This window comes from Cinclus cinclus, chromosome 21 (assembly GCF_963662255.1).
Source record: "Cinclus cinclus chromosome 21, bCinCin1.1, whole genome shotgun sequence".
NCBI lineage: Eukaryota > Metazoa > Chordata > Aves > Passeriformes > Cinclidae > Cinclus > Cinclus cinclus.
The window spans coordinates 10,217,413-10,242,890 of record NC_085066.1 but is presented as its reverse complement, the minus strand read 5'-3'; the positions used below and the strand labels follow the sequence as shown (position 1 = coordinate 10,242,890).

Below are 25,478 nucleotides of genomic sequence, written 5' to 3'. Positions count from 1 at the left end.
TTCCGAAGCTCTGCTTGGAGCACAGTGGGCAACTGTTCGGGACCCTCTGGGATGCGGCACAGCGCAGACTGGAACAAATCCACCCCCAGGAAACAAACGGGGTGCATAAATCAATCCAAACAGCCATGGGTATCATAAATCAGCGAAGGGAGCCAAGGCGGGGGCAGCGCCCCCAGGGCCCGAGCCCGGAGGTCACGGCAGATGGGCGAGGAGTGACCCCGGCTGAGGGCAGTGGGAGACGGGGTCCTTCACGCCCTGCCGATGCTTTCGGAAGGGGATTTGTCCCCGTATGGGACACGCAGGTGCCGGCGCACCTCCGTCCCAGAGGCGCCCGGACTTTTCCTGTTCCTGCTCCTCTTCCCTTTCCTCCCGCCCGCTGCACTGTGGGGTTTGTAGTCCCCGCGCCGCCCCGCACGTGCGGCGCGACTACATTTCCCGAGGTACCCCTACATCCTTCTCCTTCTCTTCCTCCTCCTGCCGCTGCTGCCGCTGCTCCGGGATCGCCGCGGATCGGGGTGGGGTGGCAGTGGGGAGTCCCGGATCCCCGCCGTGCCCCGGCCCGCAGCGCCCATGCCTGCCGCCCACCAGGTACGAGGTGCGAGGCGCGGGTGTCGCCGGCGCGGTGGCCTGCCCAGCGGGGTTCTCTGGGATGCCGGCGATGTTGTTTCCCCCGGGTGCTGGGGATGTGTGCTGGGTGCTGTGTTGTTTCCCCCCGCCCCTATTTCAGGGTGAGCGGGTGCCGCGGGCCCCCCCAACGCCCTCCTCTGCCAAATGCACCCAACACCACCCGCAGTGCCCATCCTTTGGTGCTGGGCGGTGGGAAGCAAAGAGATGCACGCACGGTGGGCGAGGGTGCCCTTGTTTTAGGGAAGGTGCTCCAGGGACTCCCGCGCCCCATTCGGCGTATCAGCTCCCCACAAAATACATGGTACCTTGGCGGCGTCACTTGTATGTCACCGACACGCGGCTGGGGGGAGGGCATTTCCCCGACCCCCAGGGCTGTCCCTTCTGCACCACGGTGGCCCTGGCTCTGCGGGTAGTGTCACCTGTGACCCCGGGCTGAGAGCCGTGAGACAGTGATCTGTGCTGAGGTCACACCCTGATAACCCGGTGATAAACAGGTTTACACGGTGATAATGGACCGGCTCTGCTCCCTCATCCCTCCACTCCCTGGCTTGCACCAGGGATGAAGGATGGAGCATTCCCTGGGATTCGTGCCCACTCGCTTCGAGCAGAGCAGCTCTATGGATGTTCGGGAGAAGGGGAATTAGGCGCAGTCAGGTGGGTTCTGGTCTGGAGTCCCTTTGTGTGTGGGAACACACATGCTGGGAGTTAGGGGCCAGTACTCCTAGGAATGGAGCAGCTTGGTGGATTCAGCTGTGTCCTGGATTTAGTGTGGATGGTTTCCTGTGGGCCAGGGATGCGTGTGTGTATCCCTCCTGGATGGACATGGCAGGAAATGAGGAGCAAGAGGGTGGCAAACATCCCATAGGGGTCATGGTGCACATGGGGGCAAGCAGCTGCTGCAGGTGACATCCACGGCCCAGCCTGGGGACAGGAGGGCTGTGGGGACTGAGGAGCCTATCATGCACAGCTCAGTCATTGTTTCATGGAGGGACAGGCTTTAGGCACGAAAAGTATATGTGCCTCTCCCAGGATTCTCTAGTTTGTATTCAAGTGTACCCCAATTGTCCCTTCCTGGTTGGCCCGTTGGCCTTTGGGCAATGGGGCAGAGTCCAGGCACTCGCAGCTGGCAGTGGCCCCAGCACGGTGCTGGGGTGGGTGTTTGGTGGGGGTTAGCCCTTGCTCCTTGACCCTTGCCCTTCCTGCCACAGCAGGGGGGCAGTGCTCCCGCCATTGCTGGACAGGCTCACTGGGCAGCGAGGGAGTGAGCGCTTGCTTTGGTCCCCGGGCATCTGTTTAGGAGTTGGAGGTGCTTTGCCCAGCCATGAGCTCTGGCACACGAGTGTTTTGGTAATGCTCAGGCACCAGTGCTGAAATCCCACAGGAATGCTGCTCGAGTGGTGGGTCCTCACTGGGGCAAATGGGCACTTGGCTTCCTATAGGTTTAGGTCACCACCAGCTTTCCTCTGCCACCACTGGTGCTCGTATGTGTCCCCATTTGTCCTGTGTTATCTGGCAGCAGTGGGGCATTATCCCCCAATTCCTACCATACAGAATTCAGTGGGACACAGACTGAGACCATTAACTCACTTTTTAATGACTGTGATTAGTTGTTCTGTGGTTATCAGTGTAATCAGGTTTCTAGACCTTGCTCCCATGACGTCTATTGGCATATGTGGAATTTCATAGCATGAAAAGTCACCTCAGTGACTTCTTGTGGGAGTGGGGAGCACTAGGAGGACACCCTGTCCAGGCCTTCTCCTGTCCCTGCCCTCATCCCGTGACTGGTAATCAGGTCTAGCACTGCCAGCTTTCCTGCAGCCAAACCTCAGGATCTGAGCTTTTAATCCCCCTCTGGACTGTGAACCTCATGGCATCTTGCGTTCTCCCTAGGCTGGGCATTGTGTCCCACCGTGAAAAGCCAAGGGGCAGTTGCTTGCCTGTGGCTCAGCTGAGGTCCTGCCAGCCACCCAGCTACTGAGTAACACGGGACATGGGCGGCCCCATGCCCGGTGTGCACATTAACTCATTTCTGCAGCCAGCATATTCCTGTGCCATCACCTCCGGAGCATCCCTCTGCCTCTGAAGCTGAGAGGGAAGCGTTGCTCCAGGAAGCGGCAAAACCCCACTGAGTCTTAAAAGGGAGGAGAAGGAGGTGATGGGAGCTGAGGATGCCCCACTGTGGATCCAGATGCTCCATGCATCCAGGCTCCGGATGCACATGATGTACAAATGCCGCCTGAAATTACTCCCCCTGCTTCTGCACAGTGAGGTGCATGGCTGCTTTTCTTCTTCCCAGAACATATCCTGGGGAGAAAGTAGTGGTATTTATTTGCCTTGCGATTCTGGAGGAATTTTGAGCCGGTGCCAAATGCTGCTTTTTCCACAGAAATTGCAGCGCCCTGGTTTTCCATGCGTCCAAGAGCGCCTGCGGACAGAGAGGGGCTGCGTGGGTCCAGCAGAGCCTGTGTAGCTGATGGCTCCCGGGATAATGCCACTGCCCTGCTGCAGAGCCATGCCCAGCAGTGATGGTGCCAAAAAGACGGTGTCGGAGACGACTCCAGACCAGCGCTGGAAGCTACAAGTCTTCTACCTCTGCTTCTATGGGTTCATGACACAGATCCGGCCCGGGGAGAGCTTCATCACCCCCTATCTGCTAGGGGCCAACAAGAACTTCACAAAGGCAGAGGTGAGCTGGTCCCCCATGCTGGTGTCCCCGTTTATGGCCATGGTCACCATCCTGGGAGTGCCCAGAGCATCCCTCCATGCTTCTGGGGGGCACAGAGGTGTCATGTCCTTGCAGTGTGTGGTGACTCGTGGTGGTGCTTTCTGGGCAGGGGAGGTGCGGTGATGTGTGTTTACGCCCTGTCTCACTTGGCTGTGAGGTCATGCTGTCCCCCTGACTCCCAGGCTCAACTTGCCCTGACATAAAACCTCGTGCCCAGGCTGGCGACTGATTTTAGGAGCAGTGTTTGACCCCTGCCCACCTGAGCAGCCTGTGGGATGGTGGGAGGGTGCTGGACTGGGAGAAGCCATGCCCCAACCCACTGGGGAGACTTTTCCATCATGGCATGGTGCACTGCCAGGCCTCTGGCAACGATGGGGTTAGACAAGGAGGGGCCACAATGTCATCCTCTCCCACCCAAGGGATGCTGGCCCCGATCCCAGCCAGCTGCTGTGCCTGTGGGAACACTGAGTTCCTGGCACAGGAAGGGGCCGAGGTTCAGCCAGACCCCTAGCCGAGCATGCTGCTGGTCACATTCCTCCCAGAGGAGGTGCTGCCATGGGGGTCAGCAGCCAGTGCCCACGCTGTCTGCATCTTGGGGGGCATCCCCAGGGATGTGTGGCTCAGCCCCTCTTTGCCCTTATGGCAGGTGACCAACATGATCACGCCGGTGCTGTCCTACTCTTACATGGCCATGCTGGTGCCCATCTTCCTGCTGACAGACTACCTGCGCTACAAGCCCGTGCTGGTGCTGCAGAGCCTCAGCCACATCTCCATCTGGCTGCTGCTGGTGCTGGGCACATCTGTCCTGGCCATGCAGCTGATGGAGTTCTTCTACGGCATCACCATGGCTGCCCGCATCGCCTACTCCTCCTACATCTTCTCCCTGGTCACCCCATCCCGCTACCAGCGGATGGCCAGTTATTCCCGCTCCGCTGTGCTCCTGGGGGTCTTCACCAGCTCCGTGCTGGGCCAGCTCTGTGTCACCTCAGGCAGCGTCTCCTTCCTCACCCTCAACTACATCTCCTTGGGCTTCGTCAGCTTTGGCCTCATCCTCACCCTCTTCCTCGAGCGGCCCCGGCGCAGCCTCTTCTTCAACCGGCCTCAGGAGGCCGGCAATACCGCTGTGCCCACCGAGCTGGACAGGATGGCTGGGGGGGATGACGGGGGTGGGACAGAGGGCTGGCGGGACATGGTGCTGTGCCGTATGCTGCGGGAGCTGGGGGCACTGGCCAGGCAGCCCCAGCTCCGCCTCTGGTCCTTGTGGTGGGTCTTCAACTCGGCTGGATACTACCTGATGCTGTACTATGCACACATCCTCTGGAACGATATCTCTCCCACCACAGACAATCGCCGTGTATACAATGGAGGCGTAGATGCTGCTTCCACCCTGCTGGGTAACGTGCCTGGGATGGGGACACTGGGGGTGTGGGGGGACACATACATCCTGCTGCCTCCTCTGCCTGGGGACACCAGAAAGGCAGGGGGCAACTGCTTTCCTGCTGCACCCCTTATGAATGGTGGTCCTTAGGGATTTTTTGGTGGTTTGGCATTGGGGATGACGTGATGATCACTGGGATGGGTCGCAGCCTAGGTACCTAGTTAGGGCAGGGGGATCCTTCAGGTGCTCACAGCATTTTTCATCCCTCCTCAGGAGCTGTCGCTTCTTTTGCTGCTGGCTACGTGAAGATCCGCTGGACACTGTGGTCAGAGCTGGTGATTGGAGTGGTGACAGCATTCCAGGCGGGATTGCTCCTGCTCATGAACTCCACCACCAATATCTGGCTGTGCTATGTTGCCTACATCCTCTTCCGTGGCTCCCACCAGTTCCTGGTGCCCATTGCCATGTGCGTGGTGCTCCTCCCACCCTGGTAGTCGGGTCAATGCCAGGGGTTCACCAGTGCTCCCATTTTCCCCAGTTTCCAGATTGCTACCTCCCTCTCCAAAGAGCTCTGCGCTCTGGTGTTTGGGGTCAACACCTTCTTTGCCACCGTGCTGAAGACCATCATCACCATCATCGTGGCTGACAAGATGGGCTTGGGCTTATCCGTGCATCCCCAGGTAGGGATGGGGGGGGCACCTGGGATGGAGGTGGTCCCTGAATGGTCTGGGATGAAGGGAGGGCTCCAAGTGCAGTTCTCCCCTTTTCCTCTTCTGCAGTTTTATGTGTATTTTGGCTACTTCACGCTGCTGGCCGTGGTGTACCTGCTGGCAGCCGCCAGAGTGGGTGTCCAGCACAGCCACCGCAGGCAGTCAGTGGAGCTGGCCTTGGCCAAGAAGCCGTGCCAGCTCCCAGTGGCGATTCCAGCGCAGGAGAAAAGCCCAGAGGGGGGCATTGTGCAAGCCTGAGCACTGGCACTACGACACGTGGCTCTTGGCTCCCGAAGTGAGCGTTGTCATCGCCACCATGCATTTGGTGTCCTGTCTCACTGCTGGTCCTGGGTGCTGTTCTGTCCAGGATGTAACCCTTGGGACAAGTTTTGTGCTCCATGAGGACAGGGCCGCACACCTTCCTCATCCCCAGGCACAGAGAGGGGGCAGGATCCTCATGGTGCTGCCACTGTGTGCCACGTAGGGGTATGGATGGGGACCCCATCCCACTGCATCCCCATCATGGCACCATGCCAGGCTACAAGAGGATGTTTCTTTATTCAGTGCCTTTAGAAAATGGTTTATAGGACACAACTGACAACAACAAAAAAAATAATATAAAGATCCACAGGCTTTAAATTGCATTAATTACACAAAATACAGTAGACTGTAAGAAATAGAGACCGTGTGACTCGCACAGCTTTTATGGTAATAATTTCCATACAATAACAAAAAAAGCTAGTTACAAATTTCTCCTTTTTCCTTTTGTTTTTTTTTTTTTTTTTTTTTAGCACCTTGGATTTGCCCACACAAATTCCAACCAGCTTTGCTGTGCCTTCACCATTCAAGCCCAGCAAAGGTGGCATGGGGAGGGGGGATGGCAGTGCCTGCCCTTGGTACCACACATGCTCAACATGCACACACAGAGAAACACGTGCAAAGGCACAGCTGGCCATGCCATGGGGCCACCTTGTCACCCCAGTGCCTGTGCTGGGCTGGCCGTAGCTGTACTTGGGCTGTGGGGGCACAGCCAGAGGACCCCAGGGTGCATGGATGGGATGGGGGAGACAGGACCCCCACCAGAGCTCTGCTGGCTGGGAGGTGGAGGTGAGGATGATGATGGGATGGTCCTTATCTAGGGAGGATGGAGACCATCTGGGAGAGCCCCAGCATTGCCACGGGACAGTCCCTTGGGTGGGATGCTGGGGTCTTGGCTGGAGAAGACCCCTTGGCCTCAGCAGCAGGGATTTGGGTACAACCCCAGCTCTTGGTGAGGACAGTGTGGGGCCGGTGCGGCTGATGAGAGACACTCCGCAGGCTTTTGGTGGGGACAGCCCGCCTGGCAGCACTGAAATCTCCCGGCCAATCATCCTCCTACCCAGCCACCCCAAAAAGAACATCTGAGCAGGGAGGGGAACAAGCTGAAGTGGTTAAATATTAGGAGTTAGATGAGGAAGAGGAGGATGGCCACCAGCCCCTGGCTGCCCTGCCCCGGGTGGGACCTGAGCCCCTGCCAACCCAGGGCAGGGGCCATGGCAATACTCTTTGGCTTCAGGTCTGTGGGAGAAGGAAACCCTGCGGGGTGAGAGCAGGCGTGTGGAGGGGGCTGAGGGGCCCAGGGGTGCCAGGGTGCAGGCTGGCCCGACCCTCCCCAGGTACATGGGGGGACTCGGGGGGCACCAGGGTGGGAATCACTTTTTGGTGGAGGTCATGAAGCTGTTCTCAATGCAAAGGACGATGAAGGTGTGCTGGCAGCTGCTGGCCACCTGCTCCAGGAGTTTTCCAGAGGCCAGGGAGGAAGCCTGACCGGTGACTGCACGCTCCTCTGTCCGCCATGTCTCGCAGTAGCTTTCAGGCAGGCGTCGGCCCTTGGCATCCGAGCCATGCCAGACACTCTTCTGCGGCCTGGAAGAGTTAAAAGTGGGGGGCTGCTGCTGCCCTGCCATGCTCCAAACCCCATTTGCCCATCACTCAGTCCTGCACTCACCATCCTGCATCCCGCAGGACATCCCGGCCATCGAAGGAGAGGATGCGGGTGCTGGCTCGCAGCGGGGCCCCACTGCCCGTGAAAAGGGCTTCCCAGTTATTGAAGAGCACTTCATCCTGGTGGGAAGGGTGGGAAAATGGAGAAGGAGGGGCATAACCCTGCCTGCACCCCAAAAGCATCCCAGAAGCTCCAAGCCCCAGCAGCCTCTGCGAAGGGGATGCTTCATGATGGATGGGGGCTTTGCTCTGCATTCCAGACTTTGGTGGTGCTGGGTTAACAGTTGGGCTCAATGATCTTAAAGAGATCTTTTCCAACCATGATGACTATGTGATCCTATTCTGTGATCCCTTGGAGCTCAGAAGTGTCGGGAAGGGGATGGGGACACACATACCTGGAGGTTGACGATGGGGACGGCAGCACGGTCAGCTCTGCGCACAATGCTGTAGAGATCCTGCAGGCGCGAGGACAGGAAGGCGCGGAAGGTGCCAGCCAGCCCGACCTGCCGGGCTTGCTGGAAGCACTGGAAGTCGGCGCCCCGGATGCCGCGCATGCTGCCGCTCAGCGGGGTGTTTAGGGCCACCAGGTGAAGCTGCCAAGACGCAACAATGGGGCTTGAGGGACACAGCTTTGGCCGCCCCCATCAGCTCCCCTTGGCCAGCACGTGGCACTCACTGCAGGCTGGAAGTCCTGGTGCACGTGGGCGGCCAGGGGAGCAGGGTCTGGTCTGCGGTGGATGTAGTAGCCATTGATGAGCTCTTGCTGGTGGTGGAGCAGGGGCTGCTCAGGCAGGCGGTGCTGGTTGGCCACCACCTCGTCCCCACGCCAGGGACGGGCGGTGGCCGGGGGGACGTGGTTGCGGAGCGGGTGCAGGGGCCCACGGGGCTGGGGGCCGGCGTAGTGGAGGGTGGGTGGCTTGTCGTACACCTCGTTGTCCTGGGGAGGGGGACATGGCATGAGGGGGGCATGGTGCACTAGGTGGGGATGGGGATGGAGAATGCTTGGGATGGATGGGATGGTTGGGGTTGGATGGGGATGGAAATGGTTGGGGACGGGGACTGATTTGGTTGGGGATGAATGGAGATGGGGATGAAGTTGATTGTTGATTGATAGAGATGGCTGGGGATGGGATGAGGCTAGATGAGGATAGATGAGAATGGAGGATAGGGATGAGACTGGGAAGGAGGATAGGGATGAAGACATGCACGGGGAACAGAGGACTCACCAGAGCTGAACTGGGGATCAGGTTGTGCTCCTCCAGCTGCAAGGGCATGGCACATCAGATCCCAGCTGCCCCCCTCTCCTCTTCATCACGCACGGGGGGACCCCGAGCATCACCAGGAGTCACCACCAAGCCCCAGGGTGGGGCAGTCTGTGCTCCCCTCAGGCTGGGCAGTGCAGCCTTGGCTGGGTGCCCTCCGGTACCCCCCACTCACCAGCACCCTGCGGAAACCCCCTCGCAGGCGGATGTAGAGCTCCTGCCGGTCAGTCAGGAAGATGAGGCTACCCTCAGGCAGCTCCTGCTCGGTGCTCAGCATCGCCTGGTATGTGGGCACAGCCCGGAACTGTGGGCATAGCCCAGGGTGGGGCTCAGGGATCAGCTGCCTGCAACACGGGCAAGCCCTGCCCAGAGCCCCGACTCACCCCCAAGGACATCCTGCTAGTGCCTGGTGGTCCAGGGGGTCCCGGTGGTCCTGGGGGTCCAGGGATGCTAACAGCTGTGGGGAAAGGAAGGAGAGTGACATGGATAAAGATGCAGTACCGGGAGGAATGCAGAGCTGCAAGGAGGGATGCATGGGATATGAGCAGGGATGCTTGGGGTGGCAGGGAGGGATGCAGGGCTGCAGGGAGGGATGCAGTAGAGCAGGTACTCACCTTGTCTGTGGGGACCTGGGAAGGAGGGTGGCCCGGGTGGACCAGGAGGGCCAGGGGGGCCTTGCCGCCCCTCGTATCCGATCCCAGGAGGACCCTGAGGTCCTGGAGGCCCCGGTGGCCCAACAATACTGTCCCCCTTGGGACCCTAGGCAGTGGGAGAGAACATCTGTTGGAGCAAAGCCCCCAGGGATGCTGCCTGCACTGCACCCCCCTTCACTCCCCATCCCATGAGGTACTCACAGGCAGTCCAGGGTATCCCTGGGGCCCTGGAGGCCCTGGAAGCCCAGAGACTCCAGGACCATAGAGTGGGATGCTGCCCGGCTCACCCTTCTCACCCTTGGGACCTGCATCCCCCTTGTTACCCTGTGGAATGGCAGAGCCTTAGGGTGAGCAGGTGAGGCGCACTGGGTACCCCAAATCATGCTGGGTTCCAGCCGCCAGAGTGCAAAGGGCTTACCCGCAGGCTGGTACTGAAGTGACTTGTGTCATAGGGGAACTGGCCTGTGGAGAGGACAGGAGGAGAGAGGAGCTGGGATAGGCATGAGCCACTCCCTGCCTGCCTATCCTAGCAGGGACCAGTCACCTACCTGGGGGTCCTGGGGGTCCAGTGTCACCTTTCTCTCCCTTTTGTCCTGGGAACTGGTGGAAACCTGTGGGGAGCAGCAGAGATGCTATCTCAGAGCTGCAGCTCTAAGGGAGGAAGGGGGTTTCTCCTCAGCCCTGCTTTGCTGAGGTTCCCCAAAATGCCCAGAGAGGGCTGGGAGAGGGACACCCCCTTACCGGGGAATGTTGGATGGCTGGAGTCGCTGAAGGTCTGTGGGGATGCAATGGAAGGGGCTGCAGAGACAGCATCATCCTCGGGGACCCCCCACTAATGCTGGTTACAGTCCCACATGCCAGCCCCAGCCAGGATGTCACCAGAGCATCCTCAGGGCCCTCCAGGCAGGCAGGGGACACTGGGGGCCCAGTCACCAGCATATTCATCATGGTGACCGTGGGGATACTCACATTGCCATTGTTGTAGACTATGCTGCCAGGTGGCCCAGGGGGCCCAGGGGGTCCTGGGGGGCCTGGGGGGCCCTGTGTGGGGTGAGAAGATTTGTCAAGGTCCTGCAAAGCAGACCATGGAGGGGGACAACCAGCCCCTGAGAGGAGACATGCCCTTTGCTTAAGGGATTAGGGTCCTCAGGAAAACTCTTGGCCTGCCTTCCAGGGCCAGCAGCTGGGGGGTCACAGCAGTGCTCACCCGTGAGTCCAGCATGTCTGCGGGGTCACCCTTCTCACCCTTCAGCCCATTCATGCCAGGACGTCCCTGTGGATAAGCAGCACAGAGAGCCTCATCCCCGTCCACCTGCCAGCCCCTACTGTCACATCTGGTGCTCCTAGTGTCGCCCCTGACACCCTGGCAGAGTCCCATCTCTCAGGGACACGGCAGGCTGTGGGTGTAGGACATTCAAATGGGGAGGGGGATGCAGTGGAGGCGATGGACACAAACAAACCAGGAGCAGGTCTTACAGGTCTGCCTGGAAAGCCGATCTCTCCCTTCATCCCTGCTCGTCCTGGGGGACCCTGGAAGGGAGAGAAGATGAGGATGAGGGTGCTCAGTATGGGGGTACCCCCTCTGCCTAGGATCATTCCCATCCCTCCCCATGGGGACACAAGGAGGAGGATGGTAATGGTGACTTACCGATGGTCCCATCGGGCCCCGCAGCCCCGGCTCCCCCTGCAAACAATGGAGAGGGAGAGGGTATCACCACTGGGACCACCTGGCACTTGTCCCATGGGGATGTGCCCCCATTCCTGCCAGGAACTCACCTTTTCTCCTTTCATCTTGGCAGTGACCACAGTCCCGTCGGGGCTGATGATGACGCCAGGCTCCCCCTTCTCCCCCTGCAAGAGAAGAGGAGGTGGGAGGGACACGGAGGAATCAGGCTCCCTCCCGTGACAGGGCTGGTGTCACCTGGTGGCCAGGTAGAATGTGGGACCAGGAATGTGATCACCCCATGGGGTGCAGGTGGCCTGGAGCAGTTACCTTCAGCCCTGGGGCACCCTGGAGACCAGTTGACCCCTGGTCTCCTTTTGGTCCCACTGGACCCTGTGGGAATGACACAGAGCCCATATCATTTCCAATCCACCAAAGACAGGCCCCAAACTCCCCTTCCACCACCACCACTGCAGGAAAATACAGCAGGACTGGCAACCACAGCTGTCACCAGGGCCAACCCATAGTCCCGAGATGTGGCACTGACTCACCGGGAAGCCAGCATGGCCTGGTCTGCCCTGCAGAGAGAAGCAGAGATGCTCCTAAGAACAAACCTCCTCTTTCCAAAAATAGGGTGCTTTCCTGGTACTGTTGAGGGATGGGCACAGGTGGCAGGAGAGCACCTACCTCTGGACCAGGAAAAGCCACCAAGGACTTCTGCAAAAAGAAACAAAATGAGGTTTTTCCCCCTGATCTTGGCTCTGAGGGTCAGAGCTGTTGGCCAGATCTCCCTCATGATAGCTGCTGGAATACCCCTTCCCCTGCCCTGTGCTGAAGGCAGGTGCCACCACTTACATCTTCACTGGAGACAGTGATGATCTGTCCAGGGGGACCAGGTGGTCCAGGCAGGCCAGGCAGCCCCACTCCATCTTGGCCTCGCTCTCCCTGGAAGACACAAGCCATCAGCTCATGGCTACCACTGGCTGGTCCCCATCCCCAGCCTAGTGGCACCTACCTTCTCACCGGTGCTGCCTTTGTCACCTTTGGGTCCCTGCAAAGAGGAGCAGGAGGGAGAGATTACAATATGGAGAAAGACCCTGGCTCACCAGTGCAGACCCACTCCTACCTCTGGCTCAAAAAAATCCTTCAGGCAACCCCACCTCTGCTTCCAGCTCCAGGAAAAGAGCCAGGCTGTGATGATTTTGGGTGGAGGTGATGGCCAGTGGGGCAGCAAGGTAGGGGGGACAGGATCCTAAGGAGTGTGGGCACCCCTGGCACACGGTAAGCCAGGTCCCACAGCAGGGAGGGGGAATTTCAGCTGCTGGGGATGGAACTGCTGCAATCAAGGGTGCCCTGCTTGGAGTGGGAAGGTCTTCTGGACCTGGGGGGGCTGAGGCTCCTACCTGTGGTCCAGGGAAGCCCTCCAGGCCAGGGCGGCCATCCACACCAGGCATGCCAGCATCTCCCTGCAATGGGAGTGGGAAAGGGCAGGATGCAGCCCCAGGCTGGGGAGCACAGGGGTCCTGCCCACTGCCCTGCACACTCAGCTGCTGCCACAAAGCCATCCCAGTCTCCCAGGGATCCTACCTTTGGTCCTGGCAAGCCAGGCTGTCCAGGGCTGCCGACCTGTCCCTGCAAGGAAAGAGGTGTCAGAGGCATCCCTACAGGCACCCTACATGGATGGAGGCAGGAGCAGGTTGGAAGGATTCCTCACCTTCACCCCTGGCAGTCCCGGCACACCCTGCAAGCAAGAAGGGTACCATGAGCACTGGGTGATAGCAGAGGATGTGATGGCAGGGAATACCCCAGGGAGTGCAGGATGGAGAGGAGGGAAAGGGCAGGAACAGCCCTACCTGTGGTCCTTCAGGTCCAGGTGGTCCAGGGGTGAATGGCAGCCCCGAGCCCTCCATGTCACTCTAAATGCAGGGAGAAGGGGCTGAGCTGTGTCTGTCCCTGGCTCCAGCTCATCCCACCCTATCACTGCAGTGACCACTCACAAATCCAGCCTCGTAGCCTGGCCCTGGTGGTCCTGGGGGGCCGGGGGGCCCTGGCTGCCCTTGGGGTCCGATGGGCCCAGGAAGGCCAGCTAAACCCATTTCTCCTGGGGGTCCTGCTGGTCCCATTTCTCCTTTGCTGCCCTGCAAAGGGGACAAGAAGGGGACAGATGGAAGGTGGAAGTGGTTGCTGCCTGGAGCCTGCAAGCAGGAGGCCGAGCATCCCCTCCCAGATCCCCTCTGGGACACGACATGGATACTCTCCCTGATGCTCCCGTCTTGGGGCTTTGTGGGAGGAGGCACTGCCCAGCTCGGGCACCCTTCATCCCACCAGCTCCCCATGTAATGTCCACAGTGGCCACAAGAGGCTCGTCTAAAATCACGAATGGGAATGTTTTTGCACGTGGAGCTGGCTACAGCGCTGTAGCTGAGCTCAGTGCCATGAAGGAATGCTCACAGGCATTCCTGGAATTGCAATGTGTCTGGAAGCAACAGGATTGGACCTTACACCTGCTGCCACCCCATCTGCCCTCTGGGTACTGCAGAAGTGTAGGAAATTAGAATTAAGGTTAAGAAACCTTAATTTTTGAGGTTTTTGTCCCCAGCTCAGGCTGCAGTGGATGGTCGTCCCAAGGGGCAGCATCCCAGCTCTAAGGCACTCCCAGCAAGCTTTTACTTCCACCCTTTGGGATGCAGGGTGGAAAGAAGCTGGAGCAAGCAGGCAGGAGATAGTGATGCACAGAAGCTGGGATGTTTTCCAGTGAGGTGTGGGCACCCCCCACGCAAAGTCTCCTCTGTGTCTTGAAACACTGCCTTTGGTTTTCCTGCCCACTTCCTGATGTGGCAGTGCCTGGAGCAAAGCCAAGGCAGGGTGGCAGGATCCCGGTGAGCATCCTTTGTGGGGTCAGCAGCTCCATGCACCTTTGACCTCTGGCACTGAACTGGGAGGAACACAAATAGCTACACCCCCTCTCCATTCCTGTGCAAGATGGCTCCCCCAGGCAACATCCCTGTGCCCAGTCTGCAATGGAGAACTCAAAAATCCCCACACCAGGCACAGTACCTTGGGTCCCGGCAGGCCAGGGAGGCCGAGGTCACCCACATCGCCCTGGGAAGGAGGAGGAGGAAGAAGAGGGCATGAAGGAGCTGCCCAGCTCCCGGCAGGGGCAGAATGGTGCTCCCCAGCCCAGGAACTGGGCCTCCCAGAGATGTGCCACGGGTGCCAGCTGCCCTGTGGGACAGCTGTGACATGTTCCTGGGGCACATGGGACAGGGTACACTCACCCGCTCGCCTTTGGGCCCTGGCTGCCCGGCCTCCCCGTCTCTTCCTGAAGGACCCTGAGGACCCTGTAAGATCCCAGGAGTTGGTTTCAGCACAGGAAAACCCCGCAGGGCTGGTGGGCACCGAGCCCCCCACCACCACAGAGTGGCCCTGGGATGGGTCCCCATGGCCACCCCATAGACCTACCACTGGACCCAAGGGCCCAGGGATCCCATCCCTGCCCGGCAACCCTGGTGGTCCTGGCAGGTCCGTGCGGTTCATCCCAAACCGTCCCGGCTCCCCTGGCAAACCAGGCACGCCAGGTGGCCCTGGGGGACCAGGTGGCCCTCGTGGACCCTAAAAGAGACATGGGGGGCCATGGCTGAGGGTGTCCCCCACTCCCAGCTGGCATGTCAGGCATTCCGCCCCACTCACCCGCAGGCTCTCCAGGTCACTGCCAAAGCCAGAGCCCTCCATGTCAATGAAGGTCTGGGGGAGAAGAAGCACAAGGGGGATGTCAGGCACTGTGGGCCCTGACACGGTGGCACTGGGGCTTGCCCAGGGGCTGGTGGCAACACTTTCACCTCTATGGCTTGATGGACCGCCCCCCCATCCCTCAAATCCCTGTGACCCACCAGCTTGTCATTCTTGGAGGAGGGTGCTGGCAGTCCTGGAGGGCCAGGTGGTCCAGGGGGTCCCCTCGGCCCCACACCTGGGTCACCCTGGCACAAAGAAGAGAGCATGGTTTGGGGGTGCAGCTGAGCTAAGGGTGGGGGGGGGGGGGGCATGTTCTGCCCCCCAGCACTGGCACTCACCTTCTCCCCCTTCAGGCCTGGCTCCCCTGGCATCCCAGGGAACCCTGGGGGCCCCATTTCACCCTGAAAAGGAGAGCAGTGCAGGATCAGCAAGTTGGGCAAAGCAAGGGAGTGGCTGTCCCCCATCACCCTGCCACCCCCTCGACCCCACTTACGGGTTTGCCGTCCTCGCCAGGATCTCCCTAGGGATGGCAGAGAGGGGACAGGTCAGTGTGCAGGTGGGTATGATGGGGGAACAGGGGACACTCTGTGTGGGGAGTATGTGGGGAATTGGCTCACAGGCTCGCCATCCCTGCCAGGGGCTCCGTCCTTCCCTGGTGGCCCTGGGGGGCCGGTGACCTGCTTCACCACTGAGCCATCAGCATGCCGAGAGAGGGTCCCAGGGGGTCCAGGGTCACCTGGTTCTCCTTTTTGGCCCTTAGAGCCAGGGTAGCCAAATCCAGCACTGCCCTGGGGAGGGAGATGGGGATGGGTGGCAGGTCCCTGAGGTGGCAGCCCAGCTAGGGCATGGCTCTGTGCCAGCTCCCCCTGCAATGCTCACCTTGATGCCCAGGTCTCCTTTCTCCCCCTGAGGATCAGAAACAGAGAGGTGTGTGTCGAACACAAACATGTCACTGGCACCCTTGAGCCCACAGGGACCAGCTCTCACCCACCTTTTGACCCTTGACACTGCCTGGCCCTATGATGCCACCAGTGCCTGAGTCCCCTTTCATGCCACGCTCCCCCTTCTCCCCCTTTTCGCCTTTCCAGCTGGTGCCTGTAGAAAAGGAAATGGACCCAGCCATGTTTGGGGATGGCCACACCACCATGTCCCCCCCTTGTGTGCCCTGGGGAAAGGGAAAGCTGCTGGAATTACCTCCCGTGGAGACCCGCAGTGTCTCCTCCGCCCTGGTCCTCTCAGCCTGCTGCAGGGACCCCCCGCCACTCCTCGGGCCACTGCCCCCAGCCACAGGGGGTGAGGTCACGGGGACAGCATCCACCAGCCCTGGGACAGCCTGGGCCAACAACAAGGGGACACCATGGCACCACTCACCCCTCAGTGCCTTCCTGTGAGGGACAGATGCTGGGACACTATCAAGCATCCCATGACTTCAGCCATGCAGGGCACTCAGCCCTCCTCATCACTCAAATTTTGGGGTCTTGCCCTGAGTGCAACACCTGCGGGCAGCAACTCACCTCGACCTTGCCAGAGGGCTGCTGTCCACCTTCCATCCCGCTGCCAAAATCCCCGGAGACCTGTGTTTGCCCAGGTAAAAGGGGTAAGGGCTGAGCTAGGTGCACGGCGGGGGCACCCCCGAGCCCTGCCGGCTGTGCTGCCAGCACTCACCTCTGCATCATCCTCCTCTTCCTCGCACTGGCGCTCAGCCGCCCGTGGGTCCCCTCGGAGCTTCAAATCTGCAATCACTCCCTGGAAGGAGACCACGGATGGGCGGGGGACACAGACAAGCCACCCTGCTGTGATGTGACTGGCTGTGACACTCAGCCACCACATCCGAGTGGAGTGGGAGAAAAAGGATGGATGAGATCTGCTGTCAGCACTGTGGGCAGCTGGAAGAGGTCACCACCCAAATGCAGAGGCATTTGCTTGTGAGAGGAACTGATACCATTTTTAAATTGATATAATTTTTAAATTATATATGAACAATATATTTATAATATATTTATTATATAACTTAATCTACTTCTGATTCATTCATATTATGTCACAGTCAGCCTGGCTGAACTGTGACTGCCCTGATCCTTATTTTCCTAAGCCCATCACGTTTCCTTGCTTGGAAGTGGTGCACTGTGCTTTCAGGCCAGCACAAATATTATTTTAGGTGTCTTGCCCAAAGAAGAGACACCAAGGGGGAGATATCTCCTCTCTCTGATCTTGCTTCTCAGCATGGTCCCCTGCTCCTCCCCACTGAGATGAGACGGATGGGCAGCATCCCAGCTTGGCAGACGCTCATCCTGACACCATCCCTGTGTCCCACCCTGCAGAAGGACCCAGGCTGAGCTCTGGGATGTGTTGAGTGACCCCGCTTGCAGTGGGAGATCTGAGGTTCTGGCTGGTACCCATACCCCCTCTCCTGCTGAGGCCAGGATGCTATGGGGGTTTGCCTGGAGGCAGCATCCTTAGGAAGGGATTTGTGGTGGTTTCATGTATAAACAAGTGGCCTGGATGCACACGATGCTTGCAAAACACAAATAAATAGTAAGGAAGTGCAGATTATCCCAGGAAGTACAACATGTGGGCTGCAGAACCTGCCAGCTGTCCTTGCGTGGGGCAGGGCAGTTGGCTGTGGCCAGGGAGCCCTCGGGAGAGGAAAAACAATGAGCACAGCCAAAAAATCCTTGTAAATGCTCTGCTGGGTGTCTGGCCAGGTCCTGGCCACTACCTCTGCTCATCCCATGTGGTGCCAACTCTGGCACATGGCTTGCCAAGCCATGCTGGTGGTGCTGGGCAAGGGCTGCAAGGCTGAAACCTGGGGCTTTCCAGAGGCATGGGAAACAAGCCAGTTCCAAGCCCTGAAGCAAGGCAGTCCCACAAGAGATGGTGATAGGGGCCCTTTGCAGCCTCTTTGCTCTGATAAAGAAAGCAGCAGCACCACAGATCTTACAGCAAATCCATAGAATCATGGAATCCTTAGGGCTGGAAAAGCCCTCTAGGACTATGGAGTCCAACCATTAGCGCTGCCATGTCCCCCGTTAAACCATGTCCCCAAGTTCCACATCCAGCTGTAAATGAACCCTCCTGCCCCAGCTGAGACCCCATTTGCTCCCTTGAGAGCTGCTGTCCCAGGGGCTTCTGCATCACTGGCAGGCTTTGCCCCTCCAGGTCTCCTGCCACAGCCACAAAGGAGACTATGGAAGGAGCAGAAGTGCCAGGACACCCCTCTAGCTGCCTCCCAGCAAGTTCATCCTGAGGCTTGACCCAGGGCCAGGCTTTAATCTGCTTGATGCCCCATTAGTTCCAGATAAGGCAAAGCAGGGCTGGACAGTGATGGAAACACCACGAGGCAGTCAGATGTCGCTCCTCTCTCACCCAGCCAAGGCCTCCTGCTCTCCATGGCCAGCTATTCCTCAGGGAAAGCCGGGGGCGGGCAGTGGGATCGGGAGTTGGCAAGGCTGGGAGCATCACCTGCTAAAAGGGTCTGCTCTGTTTCAGGCTGTTGCTGTGCCTTCCATATGGTGCTATACCCCTCCAGCTGGGGAGAGGAACTTCTCCACAGCCATGAGCTGGCCCTCCCAGCACGTTCAAGAGCAAAGAAATTGCTCTTCAAGAGCAAAGAATTGCTCTTCAAAGGATCAGCTCAAATCCTAGTGCAAACAAGTCTGTAGCCCATCAATTATTAACCCCTTCCTGGGGGAGCTTCCCCTGCCCAAAGCAATTCCAAGGGGAATGCGGCAGTAAAGTCAGGATGACATTTAAGCTCAGAAACATGCTTTGCAGAACTCCACAGGAGAAACATTACTCCCCTCAGCAGAGGCTCTGTTGCTGGGCAAATCCTGCTCAGCCCAGGATAAGCCTAGACATTCCTTTCCTCAAATCCTGCAGGGGATTTCCATGTCAGCTGGACATTTTCCTCACACTTTCCACAACCCTTATCTAGAATACAAGTCCAGCTCAAAGTATGGGCTGAACTATCACATCCTTCCTCACTCTCCAAAGTCTTCCTGGAGATACTGACCAACATCAGCTGGCAAAGATATGCTCCAGCCCAAGCATTTTTTCCATGCAAGAGAGGCATTTTCCCAGACAAACCAGCTTCTCCACTAAAGGAGCTGAGTGCTTTTAGGAATGGGGAGATCTTAAGAGGCTCCATATGTTTGCTGGGAAAAGGCAATGGTGGGAGCTGCATGGCAAACCCATGTCCTCCTGCCAGCCTGGGTTGAGAGCTTTGCCTTAGTGAGCCCCAAGACAATAAATCAGTGGCATCTCAAGTCACTTTCCCCTCCATTCAGGTGTCCCCTTCCCCAGGGACACACATGGAGTTGGTTGTCTTCTGGGCATGGGCAGTGTCACATCTCCCCAGGCTTCTGGGAGATGCTCCTTGGGGTGACCCAAGCTCTTACCTGGTATTTATCTGGGTCAGCCCCTCCAGCCTGAGCAACAAAGAGCCCGGAGCCTTCTTCCAGCTCCATCTCATCCGGGGAGCGCTCAAAGCGTACACGCTCATGCTCCTCACAGTCCAAGTAGAGGATAACTTCCTCCTCCTCCACACTGATGGCGAAGCGCGTCCACTGGTTGAGCAGGGTGGGCACAGTGAAGGTGGCGGCCGGGTAGGAGCTGGGCGAGCCGGGCTCCGTGTAGTAGAAGATGATCTGCTGCTGGCCTGCCTGCAGCTCCGAGAGCTTGACACCCACATAGATGATGCTCTGCAAGGAGTCTGTGATGGCAAAGAGCACACCGGCCCGGGGTGTGGTGGGTTGGATGTGAAAGAGCAGCGAGAAGTCCCGGTAGAAAGGGCTTGGCAGGTGATACCGGGCCACTTGGCCCGTGTTGGCATTGGGACCGAAGACATAGCCAGGGTTGTTGTCGGGGCCATAAATTCTGTGGATCTCCTCCGTTGGTGGGTCCCCGATCAGCTCCAGCAGGCTGACCTCGGCACTCAGGCTCTCTGTGAGGAAAAAGGATAGGGCATGGTCTCAACCAGCCAGGCAAGGATGGTCACTCAGCAAGGGCACCCCTGCCTGTGCCTCCCAAATACACTATCCTTCAGTGGCTCCCTTCACTCACCTGCCCCAAGATTTGTGCATTGGCCAAGTCAGTGACCTTGAGCTGCTCCCACCACATCATTCGGATGTGCCTCCCAAAATGCCCCCCATTCTCAGCTGCTGGCCCTCCAGTCACAGCTGGGACAACACAGAATCACAGCCTGACTTGGGTGGGAAGGCACCTTAAAGACCATCTCATTCCAATTTCCCCCTGCCATGAGCAGGAGCAGAATCCACTAGACCAGGTTGCTCAGATTCCCTGAGATGGGATAAAACCAAAAGGGTCTTGCCCATGGTAGGGAGATGCTTCTGGAGCACCAGGGTGCTGAACCACCATGGACCCCCAAGGGAAGCATGTTGCATCCATACTCATTCTGAGATCACAGTGACCCCTCGTGTCATCCCAGGACAAGATCCTACGGTCACCCCAGCTGGGAATAAATCAGAGCCATCCCCTCGCAACACCCTGAGAATGCAGCTCAAGCCAGCTCAGCTTCCCAGATGCTCTCAATTTGGAGGTCACCTCCTTTCCCAACTCCTGTTGAGAATTAGGGAATTGGGGAAGTTCTGCTGGAGACTGTCTCTGCTACCCGGCACAGCTGAACATCTGGTGAGGGCGAGCCAGCACCGTGTCTGCCAGCTCCCGTTGTTCTGGCAGCCAGCACATCCTCATCGCCCACACACCGGGCGCTGGATTCCTCCTCTCCTATGTCAACTGCTTGGGGCCAGTGCCAGTTCCAAAGGAGAGGCTTTTTAACCTCTCCTTTCCTGGGAGGGAGGAAACCAAACCATCCTGGCTCTGAAACTGCTGAGGGATTTGCACTGGGAATGGATACTAAGTGCTAAATTTCGGCTTCATCCTGAACTAGGAGTGGGAGCTGACACAATTTAGTGTCACCAGTTCCATCCCTGATTTTCATGTGAGCTGTGGGGAGTGGGGGGAATCAGAGGTGTATCCTGAGGTATCCCAGGCTGAACCCAGGAGGATCAGCCAGGAACCTCCACCCAGCTCTGGAGCCAGGCATCATCCTCCAAAGCTCTAAAGAAAAGAGAAGAGAAAGAGAAAGAGAAAGAGAAAGAGAAAGAGAAAAAGAAAAAAAGAAAAAAGAAAAAAGAAAAAAGAAAAAAGAAAAAAGAAAAAAGAAAAAAAGAAAAAAGAAAAAAGAAAAAAGAAAAAAAAGAAAGAAGAAAAAAAGAAAAAATAAAGAAGAAAAAAAGAAAAAATAAAGAAGAAAAAAGAGAAAAAGAAAAAAGAAAAAAGAAAAAAGAAAAAATAAAAAAGAAAAAAGAAAAAAGAAAAAAGAAAAAAAGAAAAAGAAAAAATCAGCCCAGCCTTTCCCAGCCCAAAAGGAAAATATGTCTTTTGGGATGGTGATGAAAATCTGGGCGCCTCTTCCAAAATCCGGGAGACATGGAGCATTCCCAGGCTTCCCTGATGCCAAGCCTCAATGCCACAGCGCCAGCCCCATGACAGGGACCCAGCAGTGGGGACATAAGAAGTGCCACCAACTAAAGGTGGGAGCAAAATTTTGCTCTGCCATAGCCACACACACCGATCCTCTGAAACTCTGGCTCTGAAATTGCTCTGTGTCCACCCTGCTCCCGAAGCCCCCAGTCCCTCCCAACCCTGGCACTCCAAAATCGAGCACCTGGCTAGGAGAAAATCTCCTTCCCAGTCTTCTCCCAGTTCTAGCCCCTTCATCTGCCCTGCACTGGGATCAGGCTTCCCCATGGGACATCCCCAGTCTGCTTAGAGGAGAACCTCTGGATCCTGGAGTCCAGCACCCTTACACTCCTAGATATGCACATCCCTACACTAAAACTAATGGGGTAAGTGGGCCTCCCCCAGACTCTCAGCCTGTCATCCACTCTTGAGTCACCCATGCTCAGAACTCCACAAGCAGGTTCCAACTGCAAATGCCAGGTTGCAGGGATTGTGTTTATCTGGGGTTGGAGGGAGCCAAATTCACAGCAGGTTTAAGGAAAAAGGAAACCAGAGCTTCCTCCTGGAGGTCCTCATGGGTGTAAGAGACAGTGCTGCAATTACTGCAGCCAGACAAGTCATTGTGTCCCTCCCAGGGCCCAGGGTGACTGGGGACACACTGAAAGAAGCTTTTGTTAGCAGGGCAATTTGCAGCCATTCTCCCCTTGGAGCTGAAGCCGGCTCTGGGAGTTTCCCTCCTCCTCAAACATGCCACTAGCCCCGAGTCCCGGGTGGGAGCTGGGTGCTAGCACTTCCCAGAGGAAATGGACTTTTTTCCTGCGTGGCACAGGCTGGATGGGGACTGGGGAGCAGAGGGGTAAGGGAAGACCTCTTCAAATGTCTGCTCCCCTACATAAACCAAGTGCCCCTTCTCATCCCCAGGGCATTCAGGCCACACCTGCTTTTTTCAAAGGGCATCCGGAGCCCAAATATCACAGCCCATCATCCCTGTGGCAAACACAGAACCCACCACGGAACATGGAGATGGATTGTGGGGACTGCAGTGGGTTTGGTGCTGGCACAGCATGGCTGTGGGGATGTCTCTGGACACAGTGATTGTGCCATTGGAAACATCCCCAGGGTGCTCCAAGCAACCTTCCCCTCCTGTCATGACCTGGGCCTGAGCCCAGGCTGCCAGAGTGGGATTCAGGGGACACCCCAGCCCACAGCAGCACATCCGTGGGGTGCACCACAGCCCCCACATTCACCACTCATTCCCAACACTGCCCATCCAAGCAACCGCAGTGAGGTCCCACATGGGAATGCACCTCCTCTGAGAGCATCCCCATGATCCCAGTGCATCCCCCCATGAACAGAGCCTCTTTGACACCGAGGGGAGCCTGTGTTCGACCCTGGTTCGCCAGCCCCCAGTCTCGGCATTCCTCCCGGTCATACCCGGAGGGCATAGGGGTGGGGGGGAAGGGGGGGGGAGGAGGGTACACAGCCTCATTCACAGACTTCGGCAGGCGGGGGAAGCTCCAGCTTTCATCCTAACTGCATTTCTCCAAGCACCAGTCACTCCCCGCTCCTGTCTCTCACCCCCCTGCCTTGTCTGGGTCCCTGGAAGGTCACAGCCACCGAATGATGGGGCTGGGGGTGAAGTAACCTCTCCCACATTTCCAAGCATCGGGGATCAAACATTAGCCGCCATCGGGTGAATCATTAACCCCAAAGGGCTGCTCCAGGAAAGGGCAGCGGGCGGGCATGGCTGAGGGTCACCTTGAAACCTCCTCTCCCCCATGGTGCTGAGTCTGGGTGGTCACAGGGGCTGGGTCCTTGCTCCTGCAGGGAGCTGCCAGCACTCCAAGTGCTCTGATCCCAGCCAGGACGGACACCCCAAAGTCCCATGGCACCTGGAAACTGGCCCTTAATGCCAGCACTTGAGGAGAATCCCCTGCGCTGGCCCCGGTGATTCACTGGTAGCGATGCTGGGCCTTGTGGAGGGACCCAAAATCTGCCAGTTCTGTTTGGAAAAGCCAAGGCTGGATGGAAAGCAATTTTGGATTCAGCAGCATTCCATGGGCACAAGGCAGAAGCATCCCCCACTGCCTGGGGGAGCCTGGGGAAGGGGGGACATGTACAGGGATGTCACCACATTACCTGCAGAAGCATTAATAAAGACACAAGAAACCCCTTCATGCTCCTCAGGGAGAACATCGCAAGGCAGAGGCAGGCGCCCACCAGCCAAATGAGTCCAACACAGGTCTCTGACGGCCTCACAAAAACCCTGGCACGGCGGGGGGGTTATGGGGACCGAGGGGGTACAGCCAGGGAGCAGCAGCAGGCAGAGGAACCACTCCAGGTAGCGATGGCACCGCGACTTAAGCAGCCCCCCCCACTCATGCAAAGCTGCCAGAATTTCCTCCTCGCTGCCGTGCTGGAGGTAATTTGGCAATCGGACATGGCTGGTGCCCAACACACTGCAGACGGGCAGGTGGGTCGGGATGGGCTGGCAACGGCCAGCTACTGGCATCAGTCCTGGAAAGAAGGATGCGAGCCCTGTGCCGCCACTCCTGTAGAGCCGCAGGGTAGCGGTTAGTAAATCGAAGTCCATAGGGAGGGAGTTATCGGCAGCAGGAGGATCCACACCCTTATCCACCCTCTGGTCAGGCCAAGGAGGGCGCTGGCTCCCGTTCCTGCTAGCTAGAGCCAGTCCCGGATGGCCGGTGCTATGCCATAGGTTCAGTGATGCTCCATGGAGGTGATGGGGAGATTGCGTAGAGGGGTCCTGGAATGGCACTGCCCGCTCATGGGTACCTGGTGAGAAAGGAAAAGGGGCACTACCTGTCCGGGGACCCGCTGGTCTCTGCAAGGACACCTGTGTCTCAATTGCTGGAGGAGTTCCTGCCCCCAGGAGCTCTAGGTTCTTGGCGGTCACTGTCCTCAGGAGCTGTGGATTCTCAGTGTCCCCCAGGAGCTTTGAACTCTCAGTGGTCATTGTCCTCAAGAGCTGTGTCTCCTCGGTGCTCCTCACTGCCACGACCTGCAGATTCTCAGTGGTCCCCCATCCCAGGAGCTGTGGGTCCTCGGTGGTCCCTGTCCTTAGGAGCTGAGGGTCCTTGGTGTGCCCTGTCACCAGGAGCTGCCGGTATGTGGTACTCATCATCCCTAGGAGCTGTGGGTCCTCAGCGGTGCCCAACCCCAGCAGCTGCAGGTCCTCAGTAGTAGCTGACTCCAGGAGCTCCTTGGGGGTCACTGATCCCAGGAACTCGGGTTCTTTGGTGGTCCTCATCCTCAGAAGCTGCAGGTCCTCAGTAGTACCTGACCCCAAGAGCTGGTGGTCTTCAGTGGTCTCTGACCACAGGAGCTGGGGGTCCTTAGAGGTTTCTGACCCCAGGAGTTGACGGTCCTTGGGGGTCCCTGTTCCCAGGAGCTGGAGCTCATTACTGGGGCTGCTGGCCACCTGCTGACCCAGGGCAGGTGACATGCTGTGGGAAGGAGAGATGCTTGGCCCTGCCGTGCTCTGCAGCAGCCCAGTGGCACTCCTGTCCCACTGCTCCGTGGTTTTGGCTGTGGTTCCCTCACCCACAGGCACTGCTGTAGCAGGATCTGGCTCCTGCCGCTGTGGGGTGGTGACATTCCCTGCACCCTCGCCAACCCACATCACTGGGGACGGGCTGGGAGCTGGAGCTGCTGCCGAGGTTGGTGGCTCAAACGCTGAGATTCCCTTGCTAGGTGCTGCTGGGCTTCCTGTCGTCTTCATGCTGTCCCAAACCCAGTCCAGGAGTTGTGACTCGGAGAGGGAGAAGCAGCAAGCCAGGAGGATCAGAAACCCCAAGCGAGGCGGGGCCATTGAAAAGGGAAAAAGAGCTCCCTTGTTGCTCCCGAGAGCGGAGTGGAGAGGCTGGAGGAAGGAGAGGAGGTAAGAGCCAGGACCTCTGCCCCGGCCAGACTCTCACTTACATTGCTCTCTCCTCCCCAGCTCCGGCACTCGACCCTTCAAATCGGAGCGGAGCAGGGGGAGGAGCCGAGCCCTCCTCTCCCCAGCGCCAGCCTTCCGCTGCCGGCAGGGCCCCCCGGGGACCCCACCGCCGACCTGGGGACTCACCTGAGACCCCAAAACCTCCGGGAGCCAAGCCAGCCTTCAGACGCACCCTACTGCCAGTCCCAGCAACAGCTCCCAGATGTTTAACTTCTTCCTGCCCATGAAATCCTAAATCCTCTCTCCCTGCTCGGTGGCTCCGGTTAAATCAGCAGCATCCGGAGCTGTACATGGTGGGGCT

The 25,478-nt window shown here is 58.2% G+C and overlaps 2 protein-coding genes across 2 annotated transcripts; one reads left to right on the top strand and one right to left on the bottom strand.

Annotated features, from left to right (window-relative positions):
* The first annotated feature begins 502 nt into the window (after positions 1-502).
* SLC19A1 (solute carrier family 19 member 1) lies at positions 503-6,498 on the top strand. Its single transcript, XM_062506712.1, has 6 exons — positions 503-588; positions 3,014-3,313; positions 3,999-4,746; positions 5,004-5,196; positions 5,269-5,410; positions 5,510-6,498. Exons 2-6 carry the CDS (start codon positions 3,101-3,103, stop codon positions 5,696-5,698), a joined length of 1,485 nt encoding a protein of 494 aa, XP_062362696.1. The 5' UTR covers positions 503-588; positions 3,014-3,100; the 3' UTR covers positions 5,699-6,498.
* Positions 6,499-7,131: 633 nt separating this feature from the next.
* Positions 7,132-25,138, bottom strand: COL18A1 (collagen type XVIII alpha 1 chain). Its single transcript, XM_062506663.1, has 42 exons — positions 24,040-25,138; positions 19,131-19,675; positions 16,399-16,479; positions 16,248-16,307; positions 15,928-16,066; positions 15,725-15,828; positions 15,613-15,639; positions 15,351-15,521; positions 15,227-15,253; positions 15,072-15,134; positions 14,892-14,978; positions 14,692-14,745; positions 14,464-14,613; positions 14,280-14,342; positions 14,059-14,103; positions 12,999-13,139; positions 12,855-12,917; positions 12,716-12,742; positions 12,589-12,633; positions 12,405-12,467; positions 12,017-12,052; positions 11,857-11,946; positions 11,689-11,718; positions 11,553-11,579; positions 11,332-11,394; positions 11,115-11,189; positions 10,987-11,022; positions 10,815-10,868; positions 10,546-10,611; positions 10,308-10,379; positions 10,080-10,113; positions 9,887-9,949; positions 9,757-9,800; positions 9,540-9,662; positions 9,300-9,444; positions 9,069-9,142; positions 8,861-8,989; positions 8,650-8,685; positions 8,100-8,360; positions 7,819-8,016; positions 7,428-7,543; positions 7,132-7,345 (listed from the first exon to the last, which is right to left on the bottom strand). Exons 1-42 carry the CDS (start codon positions 25,046-25,048, stop codon positions 7,132-7,134), a joined length of 4,950 nt encoding a protein of 1,649 aa, XP_062362647.1. The 5' UTR covers positions 25,049-25,138.
* Between the last annotated feature and the right edge of the window lie 340 nt (positions 25,139-25,478).

Coding starts and splice junctions, on each gene's coding strand:
- SLC19A1 (XM_062506712.1), top strand. CDS start 3,101: ATGGCTCCCGGGATAATGCCACTGCCCTGCTGCAGAGCCATGCCCAGC. Junction 3,314..3,998: donor AGAACTTCACAAAGGCAGAG/GTGAGCTGGTCC, acceptor CCCTTATGGCAG/GTGACCAACATGATCACGCC. Junction 4,747..5,003: donor TGCTGCTTCCACCCTGCTGG/GTAACGTGCCTG, acceptor ATCCCTCCTCAG/GAGCTGTCGCTTCTTTTGCT.
- COL18A1 (XM_062506663.1), bottom strand. CDS start 25,048: ATGGCCCCGCCTCGCTTGGGGTTTCTGATCCTCCTGGCTTGCTGCTTC. Junction 13,140..14,058: donor CTGGCCTGCCGGGACCCAAG/GTACTGTGCCTG, acceptor TCCCCTTTGCAG/GGCAGCAAAGGAGAAATGGG. Junction 11,023..11,114: donor CCAAGATGAAAGGAGAAAAG/GTGAGTTCCTGG, acceptor CATTGTTTGCAG/GGGGAGCCGGGGCTGCGGGG.